Source organism: Leptodactylus fuscus, chromosome 7 (genome assembly GCF_031893055.1).
Source record: "Leptodactylus fuscus isolate aLepFus1 chromosome 7, aLepFus1.hap2, whole genome shotgun sequence".
In the NCBI taxonomy this organism is placed as follows: Eukaryota; Metazoa; Chordata; class Amphibia; order Anura; family Leptodactylidae; genus Leptodactylus; species Leptodactylus fuscus.
In genome coordinates, this window is record NC_134271.1 from 8,970,878 (window position 1) to 8,982,501 (window position 11,624).

General features: G+C 44.4%; 1 protein-coding gene across 1 annotated transcript in view; it reads right to left on the reverse strand.

Annotated features, from left to right (window-relative positions):
• The window catches only part of LOC142212855 (uncharacterized), a 30,885-nt gene extending 25,302 nt beyond the window's left edge, over positions 1 to 5,583 (reverse strand). Inside the window, exons 1-2 of the mRNA XM_075280931.1 lie at positions 5,484 to 5,583; positions 280 to 630 (exon numbers count right to left, since the gene is read on the reverse strand). Of these exons, the coding sequence (XP_075137032.1) occupies positions 280 to 630; positions 5,484 to 5,538 (406 nt within the window). The 5' untranslated portion in view covers positions 5,539 to 5,583. The remainder of the gene's footprint in view (positions 1 to 279; positions 631 to 5,483) is intronic.
• Between the last annotated feature and the right edge of the window lie 6,041 nt (positions 5,584 to 11,624).

Sequence of the window (11,624 nt, forward strand, 5' to 3'; positions counted from 1 at the left end):
AGAATGGTGGGTGTCCAACTGATCCCCACTGAACAAGGTGTCCTGCAGCTGTGAGCCTACAGAAAGTAAAGAACGGATTAGGCCAGTAATGAGAAATAGGCTGCAACGAATCATTGATTCAATTAGTTATAAGTTATAGCACCCTGATGATCACAGCAATCACATCTATGAAGATAAGACATGAATGAATGAATGAATGAATGAATGAATGAATGAATGAATGAGTCTTGTTTACCTTTATCCTGGTAGGGAGAACAATATTACACATGTCTGACTCACCTGACACCTGCAGACTGCTCCTCCCTTCTGCGCCCTCTGGGGTGACTATTACATAACAGGTGTATTCTCCATCATCACTGAACTGCACCTGCGGGATGTGAAGTGCGGCATTTCCTTTCTGTATTTCACTCTCCTCCTTCATGTAAGATCCTGGTCTGGAGGCAGTCCGTTGTCCAGGTAAATAACTGTAAACTTCATGACTCTGTCCATTCTGTGATTTAGTCCAACGCACATTAATATTTTTTCCAGGAGTAAAGTCTGATATGTCACAGGGGATTGTCACATTCACTCCTCTCGGCACTGAGATAAGCGGCGTCTTCATAGTGACTGTCAGACCATCTAAAGATAAAACTACAGGGAACGTATCAGAGGATGTACAAGTATCAAGAATGATGTATTTTACCCCCTCATATATTTATAATATGGCAGAATTTCTTCAGAGAATGTTCATGCTGAAAATCCGCAGCATTATAATTATATGATGTAGATTTTGCAGAACAAAAAACATATCATTTGGTGCAATTTTATCTGCTGAGGATTTATAGCAGAAACTAATGACTTTTAACTGCAGAAAACCTGAAGCATTTCACTCCCATGGGAATATAACATTAAGCTGACATCTCTCATTTTCTACATCTCACTGTCAGCTTTGCTTGTAGAGACTGTAACAAAACACTCAGAGCCACCTCATTGTTATTAGTGGGTGGGGTCAGCAGTCATCTCATTATCAATAGAGGGCAAGAAAAAACAGTACAAGACAAGAATTAGCTGACTGGGTCTTCAGAGTAATTAGATTATCATTAGAGCACTCAGGTCAGCAATGTCATGCATTATTGGAGTATGGAGTCAGCAGACTGGTCTCATTATCATTAGATGGTGGAGTCAGCAGAGTCATCTAAGCAATATTAGAGGGTGGGATCAACAGAGCCATCGAGGCCTACAAGGTGGGTCAGCATAGTCATCTTATTATCAATATTAGAGGGTGGGATCAACAGAACCATCGAGGTCTACATGGTGGGTCAGCAGTCATCTTATTATCATTAGAGGGTGTAGTCAACAGAGTCATTGTATCACTAGAATCTCAGATCAGCAGAGTAATATTATCATCAGAGGGCAGGATTAACAGATTCATCTCTCACTGTACGTCTGGGTCAGCAAATGCCATCTCATTATCAGTAGATGGAAGATTCATCTCATTATCATTAGGGAGCAAGGTCAGCAGAGTCATCTCCATTATTGTATGTCAAGGTCAGCAGAATCATCTCATTATTGTATGTCAGGGTCAGCAGAGTCATCTCATTGTTGCACGGTATCAACTGGAAAGGTGGGGTGTTTCTCCAATAACAAACCATGGATCAACTCTGAAATTAAAGCCATTCTCAAGCAGAAAAAGAGAGTCTTTAGATCAGGTGACAAAAATGGCCTGGGGGAGGTGCAAAAACAGTTCAGACAACTGATCAGTGAAGGGAAAGCCAACTACAGGCGGAAGATGGAACTACAGATGCAGGAAGGTAGAGTCTTGTAGTGCTAAGGTATTAATTGACCATCCGGAATCCATATTGACAGTATCCCTTTAAGAATATTAGATGGTAAAAGTTAGCCTGTAAGTTCTGTAGACTTGGTTTTGTTTAGTGAGAGACGCTGCATATTTACGCATAGTTCTCTTATCAATGCTTCTCACAGAATATTGTTATGAGAACGCTGTACCATATAACACTGGTTGATGGGAATGCAGGTTTGCTTAGCACCAGGAGCATTCAACATCCGATGAAGGATTTTCCCAGTGTCAGGTTAACCTCTGAAGAACTGGCCATTCGGAGGGGGGAGGCCTTATACTGGAAAAATACTGCTGTGTTAGTTTGCATAGCATTGGGCTACGCAGGCATTTGTTTTCAAGAAGATATAAGCTGAGAAAGTTTGTTGTGAAGTTAGAAGTGTCTGGACCTGCGTGCTAAGGGGACGCCCATGGCGCAGTGTGGATCCCAGGAACTCTCTATCTTCGCTGGCCTGCTTCTCCCAGCTGATGCCGGATAGATGATGCTTATAATTCCTGGTGAAGCTTTAACCTGCATATAGATGTGTAATGTAAGCTATAGAGATAATTCTCTGCCTTCGCCGGTCGCCTCCACGGTTGATGATTTTCTTTTCCAGGCAGATGATAATGTAAGCTCTTGGTGTTGATTCTGTATCTTAATCTTTGTAACTTGTATTATACAAAAGTGTACGCAATATCACACCATCTTCTCTTAATTTATGTATTCACTGATTCTTCATATAATAAAATTAGTAAAGCATTCAGAGTTGCCTTCCTTAAAGCCGTACCTGCCCCCCTAAAATAGTTGGCAAAACAAGTCTCCAAGGTGTGGGATGGCCTGAAGGTAATATCCGGACATAAACAAAAGTCTGGTCCCCAGATAGAAGGTGGCAGGAAGCGGCTTAACGAGCTAAATCTATTCTTCAATAGATTTGATTCCAAGCCAACTCTCCCTTCACCAATATGCCAGTCAATCCCCCTCCCCTCACACACCGAGACCCTACCCCCACCGACTGGCAGTCAATTGCAATCTGACTATTTGATCCTCAAGGAGTCTCAAGTGTGTAGGGAAATCAAGAGGATTAAAGAAGACAAGGCCGGAGGGGATAAGCGCAAGAGTTCTTAAAGTGTGTGGAGACCAGCTGTGTGGCATTATTACGCACATGTACAATATGAGTCTAAAGCTGGGAGTGGTACCTCAACTGTGGAAAACATCTTGTGTGGTACCAGTCCTAAAGAAACCCAACCCAATGGGCTACAATGACTACCAACCTGTAGGACTGACATCCTACCTGATGAAGTTCCTAGATAGACTGGTCCTGACACACCTACGCCCCCTAGTGAGCTCCGCTCTGTACCCCCCCCCCCCCAATTTGTCTATCGGCCGGGCATTGGGGTAGATGACGTCATCATCCACCTTCTTCATAGAGCTCTCTCTCACCTGGAGAAACCCGGGAACACTGTGAGGACAATGTTCTGTGATTTCTCCAGTGCGTTCAACAGCATTCAGCCAGGGCTACTAAGGGAGAAGCTGAACCTTGGTGGAGTGGACCATCACCTGTCCAACTGGATCCTAGACTACCTGACAACCCGCCCTCAGTATGTGAGAGCCTGGGACTGTGTGTCTGACACTGTGATCTGTAGTACGGGGGCACCACAAGGTACAGTTCTTGCCCCATTTCTCTTCACACTGTACACTGCTGACTTTAGGCACAACTCCTCCAGCTGTTACTTACAGTAGTCTTCCGATGACTCTGCTATAGTAGGCCTTATCACTGATGGTGACGATAGGGAATACAGAGTCTTAAAACGGGACTTTATTGAATGGTGCCAGCAGAACCAGCTCAGGATTAATGCTGGGAAGTCCAAGGAGATGGTGGTGGACTTTAGGAAACGGAGAAGTGCTCCGATCCCGGTGGAAATCCAAGAGACAGTCAAGACCTATAAGTATCTGGGCGTGCTCCTCAATAATAAACTAGACTGGGCTGACCACCTGGAGGCGCTGCACAGAAAGGGCCACAGCAGACTCTACCTGCTCACGAGGCTGAGGGCCTTCAGAGTCCAGGGTCCACTTCTTAGGGCCTTTTTCAACTCTGTGGTTGCTTCAGCCATCTTTTTCGGTGTGGCCTGCTGGGGGAGCAGTATATCAACCAGGGACAGAAATAGACTTGATAGGCTGATCAGAAGGGCCAGCTCTGTCCTGGGGAGCCCCCTGGACCCAGTACAGGTGGTGGGTGACAGAATGATACTGTCTGTGGTGACCTCCATGCGGGAAAACAAATCCCACCCCATGTATGGGACTTTGACGGCACTGGGCAGCACTGTCAGTGACTGACTGCTTCACCCCAAGTGTGAGAAGGAGCTATCGCAGGTCCTTCCTTCCAACCGCGATCAGGCTGTATAATCTACATCAGTCCAAGCGAAGATCACTCTGTACAGAAAACTAAATGATTGTCAAGCCTTCTTTCTTTCTCTCTCTTTCTCTCTTTCTTTCTCTGCTATGGACTCCTAGTATAGCTTCTCTTCTCAGCATATCTGTGTCTACGTCTGTAATATATTACTGTGTATTATCCTGTATCTGTATTACTAGGCTGCTGTAACATACTGAAATTTCCCCACTGTGGGACTATTAAAGGATTATCTTATCTTATCTTATTGTATGTAAGGGTCAGCAGAGTCATCTCATTATCATTACAGATAGGAGTAAATGGCACCAGGGCTCTGTTTCAGTAGTTGGTCTAGTTACTGTCAGCCCTGCGGTACTGCTGGAGACCTAGATTAAGCAGAATGTCAACGGCCTTAATAGATGGACTGACTCTGTGGGGCTCGCCCGCCATTAATACCTGCCAAACTTAGATTGGCGACTTCAGGACACTGATCTACTTAAAAAGCAACTAACTCTCTAACTTATAGACCACTTCAGGCCTGCGTTTTACAAGATGCCTGTTCTCAGCTCAGGCAGGCATGATAACGCAGATGTCCTATTATGGTCATGGCGCCTTGTAGAGAGCGACATAGCACATGGAGTGGTGTCTGAGCTCATCAAGGGATTGCAGGCAGGAGAATATAAGTTATATTTTTCCTTATAGGGCAGTTGTGAGCCTTTTAATACTATAAGGGGTTGTTAGTGGCAGTATAACTGTAAAAAGGGGGCGCATTTATATACGGGGTTATTAGGGGGCATTATAAATACAGGGAGGTCTTTTAAATACGTGGTATCATTTATATAAGGGTTAGTTAGAAGGCATTATGAATAGAAGCGGGAATCATTTATATACGGGGTCGTTAGGGGTCGAATGTGTTTATGTCAAGGAGCATAATATAAGGGGAAAGTAATTTAAATTAAGGTGGCACTTGAGCTTCATTAAACGGATTCTCCAGCTTATTTTTATTGATGATCTATCTTTGGGATAAATTATCAATAAGAGATAGGTGGACCCTGTGACACACACTGATCAGCTGTTGGAAGGGCCATGGCAACTATTTACACAGAACCAGGTATCAAATCAGTATAGTACACACCTACATGTAGTCACCCTCAACATCAGCTCCTGACACCTACATGTAGTCACCCTCAACATCAGCTCCTGACACCTACACGTAGTCACCCTCAACATCAGCTCCTGACACCTACATGTAGTCACCCCCACCCCCAGGCCCTGACACTTACCTGTGGTCACCAGTAACATCAGCAGTAAGTAGAGGGGATGTGTCGGCTCCTTCATGTTCTCCACAGCTTTTCATTTCCTGGTTCTTGTCCTACACCCTGTAATGGCCGGTCTCACATTCCTCATAGACATTACTTTCACTTTCATCTCTAGAGGAGAAAACAAGTCTGCCCTCTATGGACAAGATTATGTACTGCACTGTATACAGACACTACACACTGTATACAACACACTGCACTGTATACAGACACTATACATTGTATATCACACACTGCGCTATTTAAGATAAGCTAATCCTTTATATACTGACATTACACACTGTATATCACACACTGCACTATACTCTTAGGCCTAGTTCACATCTGCGTTCGGTATTCAATTTGGGGAGTTTGCTTAGGGACCCCTGAACAGAATACCGAACGCATTAAAAAGCAGTTAGCTCAGAAACCACACGGACCCCATAGACTATAAATTTCTAGATTTTTATCTTTATTAACACCTTTAATGCCTAACAGTCAAATCAGAGCTATACTGACACGACATTGTCCATCCTTCTAAATGACTTCTTCCTAAAAAATATGTCACCCCACTGGCCAGGAGTCATTTTAAATGTGCCAAAACCTTCAAGAATTTTCTAGCATCCAGTAGTTGACAGATGTTAAAGGTCACAAAAACTCCATCAAACTCACTACTAAAATCCCCAAGACCACTGGAAACTTTTGCTGCAACTCCTCATATTCAAGTGCTGCAGAACTATACAACACAAATAAGAAACGGTAACCAGATGAGACTTTCTCCATCAACAGATTCCTTACATGCACCTCAACACTTATCATCTATGTACTGGAATGTTTGTGCTGCCTGTTATATCCGGGGGTCGATGCCCTGACGTGTGACCCTAGTGTAATACAGATACACAAATATATCCATTTGAGTTTCATAGACATTTATTGAATGATAAAATAACAGGTAAGGAAACGTTACGCTAGCAATATGAAGAAGTGTTATTATAACAAAGCTTAAACTTAGAATACACAAAAACAAGAAAAACATAAGAATAAACAAAAATATCAGTGATATCGGCAAACATGTCTGTAATTAACATGCTTGAATGAGAGTTATGAAATAAGAAAACTTTGTCTCCTGTGATATGGGGTCAGTGATTGTAGGCCAGACTCGGGATGTTCGATTTATCAATCCAGAGAGACCACACCTTATCAAAGAGTGTCCAGAAATCAATTGTAACCGCATTAATCTTTTCCTTGATGACGTATTAGTGAGGCCCTGTCTGCCATTATCTACTGACAGCTATTTCAAGTGTGAAAATCAGCTTTCTATCCAAACCAATGGGACAGCCATGGGGAGAAAAGTTGACGCTTTCGATAGGTCTTGTGGGGAACCGCTCAGGTAGATGCACGGTAGCAGTGCAGGAAACAGGGACACAGACACTGGGTTGCACACAACTTCAGGCTTTATTCACTTGCAGTGCATTAATAGCCTTTGCAAAGGCACACAAACAAAACAAAACCTTCTCGGCTGAAAACTAAACTAAACACAAGCAAACTTTTCCCTGTCTATACAGAAGCCTGGCTACCAGACTCCCACCTCGGCAACAACAACGGGTGCACAGTACCTGCTTTGTATGTTTGGTCTGAACAGGTCAGCTCTGTCAGTGTGGTGCCACACTTCCCAGTCTTCACACACAGACTATATCAGGCCTTGATTATCCAGCTGGCCTCCCTGGTTTGGGTCTTTACCATACACCCTTTAGGTGCCTGGCTGGAATGTACCTGTCTTCCCAGACCACACCCTTCACTCTCTCACAGTCTGCAATCTAACTTATGTAGGCTGAATCTCCATGACATTATGGATGTATATAAATACACACTCTTCTAAAGGGGTTGTCCATGGATTTGAGCAACCTATGTGGAGGCTGAGGGAGGTGTAAAATGTTTTTTTTTTTTTTTTTTTTTTTTTTTTTAAAAAAAAGCATACTGATTTGTCTCCCATGCTCTACCACCAGCATTGCTGAAAATCTTGTGCCGCATGTGACTGCTGGGATGAATCGGTGACATCACTAGGGAAGGACTGGACGTCACTGGTTCTTTATTAGCAACTGATGAGGCTGCTGACTGATGTCAGTGGTCACACGGGGGGGCAGGAATACTGCTGTAGTGCTTTAGCGTATGCTTTTTTTTAAATTTTACATCTTCCCCAGCCCCCACACAGGTTGCTCCAAATCCTGGAAAACCCCTTTAAAAAAATCTTCCATATATATATATATATATATATATATATATATATATATATATATATGAGGTAACGTGACTTCTCGTCCTCTCTCATGTGTTTCTTGCACTACGACCTTCACTCATAGTGAAGAAGAATATAAAAGTGACAACTTATATCACAGTAACAGGAGGTGAGTAAAACCAATAATTACATGAATAAATACCCCAAAACATAACACTATTTCCGCATATGTAGGGTGTAATGAATGGATTCCAATCAGATGAGAGACCATTTGAAAAGACAAATCCACAACTTTTGTCTTCCTTGTAGAAGAGAATATTTTTGGATCAAATGCTCCGTCGCTAAGTGGAGTAAATGGAAATTTGGAAAGTATGTACTAGTGATATCTATAGAGAGCACAAATACTATGAGATGATGATCGATCTATTAGTCTGGATGACGTCACTTCCTACCTGCACATGTACGGTATAAATAGCTTAGGATTTGAGAGTGACCTGGAAGCCTGTGTGGCGTATGGGCAGAAGTGTAACAGGCTTATGGGTCCTGGTACAACAGTTCAGCTTGGGCCCCCTCCTCCTGACTGCTCCCCAAGCCACAACTTAGGGGTTCTGTTTGCCAGAAGGCTCAGGTTACAGATCATTTAAGGTGGATCCTGCGGATGGACAGTTTCTTTGTGCTGATCTTAGAGGTGGGCAAGGATTATGGGGCTTCAGAAGTTCTTTTAAGTAGTCGAGGCCTAAGTTGTTAATGGATATTACAGTCATTGACCTGACTTTAATAGTTACTCTCCATGGAGGATGGAAGTAATTGCAGCATGTTGGGGTTGTTCGGTTATTAACCTCGCTGAAGCATTTTGGACTACCTGAAGGCGGTGTATTATTTCTTTATGTGGAAGACCTATGTGTTGCGCATTACAGTAGTCCAGACGTGAGGTTATGAAGACATGGACCAGCGTGGAGAGATCTTCTGTTGGAATAAGGTGTTTGATCTTCGCAATGTTCCTCAGGTGGAAGTACGAAGATTTGAGAGACAATTCCCCATCAATAACTATGCCCAAGTTTCACTCACAATCTGATCTTTAAAGAGTTGTGTTTCCTAGGGATAGGGGGGGGGATGTAAAAGTCGCCATTTTTCCACTAAGCGCTGGCATCCAACAATTAAATGTTAATTTTATCCATTTTCAGCTTTGGCCAGCTGTCATTCATCCATTCTTGTAGTTCAGCAAGGCATGAATATGTGGCAGGAGATGGGTCACTGAGTCCGGGCTTGAAGGCTATGGATAGATAGGTATCATGTGCATAGCAGCGATAGACCAGGCCAGAACTCTGGGTTAATTTGCCTAATGGAAGTCTATAAATGGTATATGGCATAACACCAAGACCTGGGGAGCTCCAATTTTTTAAGGGGACTGGAGATGATGATGATGAGCCAAGAGATACTCTTTATGGTCGGCCAGCCAGGAAGGACCCAATAACTGTAACTCCCATAAAAGTGAATGGGGTTACAGAAACAACATAGCTCACTACTCCACACTGTTTCTCTAACTCCCATTCACTTCTATAGGAGTTATGGAAACTGACCGTCTTCACAGCGAGGTTATAGTAAAGAAAGTAGTTGAGCATAGAGGCTGGGGGGCTACATTTTAGATATAGGTGCAGGCCCCAAAGGTCTTTTGGATATGCTATAATGTCATTTCTTGGGAAAACCCCTTTAACTCCTTCCTGCTACTTTTTTGACTCCCCCCCCTTCCAAACCCCATAACTTTTTTACTTTTCCACTCTCAGACCCATATGAGGTCTTAATGTTTGTGGGACAAACTGTTCTTCATGATGCTATCATTAATTATTCTGTGCCGTTTGGCACTCTGACTTTTTTTTCCAGCTACAGCGTTTACCGTACAGGAAAAATATTTTTCTAGATTTGTAGATTAGGCGTTTTCGGACACAGGGATACCTAATGTGTAGCTGTTTCACTGTATTTAACTACTTTTATATGTGTTCTAGGAAAAAGGGGGGGGGGGGGGCGATTAGAATTTATAATACTTTTTATTTTTGCAAAAATACAGCAGTTTTATTGCAGGCTACATAGAGTAGCCTGCAATAGAATGTACTGAATGACAAGCTGGGGAGCCTTCACAAGGTTCCCAGTTGTCATAGCAATGGGAAGCTGGACTCAGAGCTTCCTCCGGGTGCCAGCGATTCCCAGGAAAATGACAGTGCCCACATGCTGCCAGCAGACACCCGGAGGCTATGGAGGCTGCCAGCCCCCAAGCGGCCGCCATGTTTCAACACCTGGCAGCCACCGTAATAGTACAGCAGATATTGGGAAGGGGTTAATGACTTCACTGTTAATGGCTGCCTGGTTTTGTGGGTATACATGTCTGTGTGGTTTTTAGCTACCACATCTGCTTTAACACTAAATGTGGGCTTTGCCATGAGGATCTGTCTGGTATGTGGCACCCAATAACTTGTATATTTCTTATAAATTCTGTCTATATACAGCATATATATCCTGGGAGTCCGGGACTATGATGTATGACTGTATACTGCATCCCAACCTCAGTATGGTTCCAATAATAACTATCCTTTGTGTTATGTTATTTGTTAGTTCAGTATCTTATAGGTTTATTTGGTTATTTAGCATTCCCTTAGTTGGTGATATTTTTCTGTAGACTTTGGTTCAAGATACACATCACCTAAATACCAGTAGTTATGTTATATGAGTATACTAGCTATAACCCGTGACTTCGTCCACTGTGCCCTCACCCTTGTGCGAACCACCTGCAGCGCCGCCCGTGGCCCCCCATGGCCCTTTCCTTGCAGCCGGAGCGGGCCCCTCCCACAGCATCGTGGGCCGGGACCCCATGGCCCCGCTGCTGCACCTCCAGCCCTCCGTTTTCCCCCCACCCCCGGGTCTCCCCTTACCCCCCTCCCGCATCCCTGGCCCCCTCCCCCCTTTAGAGATTACAGTCACCTCCTACATGTACCCCCTCCCCCCTTTTTCCACATGTGCAATCTGGCCCCCCTCCCCCCTACTTACCTTCTGCCCTTTGTTGCCAAACCTGCACCCCCGGCCCCCTCCGTAACCCATAGCACCAGCTACCCCCCTCCTGTCCCTTAAGCATCCCGCCGATCCCTGTTCCCGCAGTACTCACTATTTACATGCTGGGGAGGTGTGTGTCTTGTGGCCGCAGCTTCAGCGAGCATGTGTGGTCCTTCCCATGGCGTCTGTGTTTCCGGCCACACAGTTCGCTAGTAGGTGCGGCTGGGCTTGTTGGGGCTGGATGCGCTGCTGCATGCTACGCCGGCCTGAGGCAATGTGTGGCCGACCGGCATGTCAGCGGCGTTGGGAGCGATGTGGGCAGCCACCATGTTCAGTGTCGGGTTCCCACGCGCTGGCCACGCTCACAATTCGGCAGCAACCTATGGGCCGCTGTGCTGGCTCCCTATCCTGCCCACACACCGGCATGCACCAATAGCAGCTGTGTGTAAGTCTCTGCGGTGACGTCATGCCTGGGCCGACAGCGGAGCAGGAGACAACTTTGGAGGGTCTTTGGTGGCGTCTTGGGGTGAGTGAGACACTTTTAAAGTAGCCTATTACCCCTTCCTGGCCAATATGTAGGTGTGTGCGAAATTTCGAGGAGATCCATTTAGCCGTTCGGGTATGATTGAGGAACAAACATCCAAACATCCAAACATGCAAACCCACAATCATCCAAACTTTTCACATTTATAATATTAATAGAATACATACACAGCGAGCTAGCTTCCAATAATATTCCTTTCTGGAAACTAAAATACTCACTGCGTTTTACCACAAGACCATACACATCAGCGAATCTGTGCGTGTTCTCATTTACCCTAGGACGATAAACATCATTAAATCTGTGC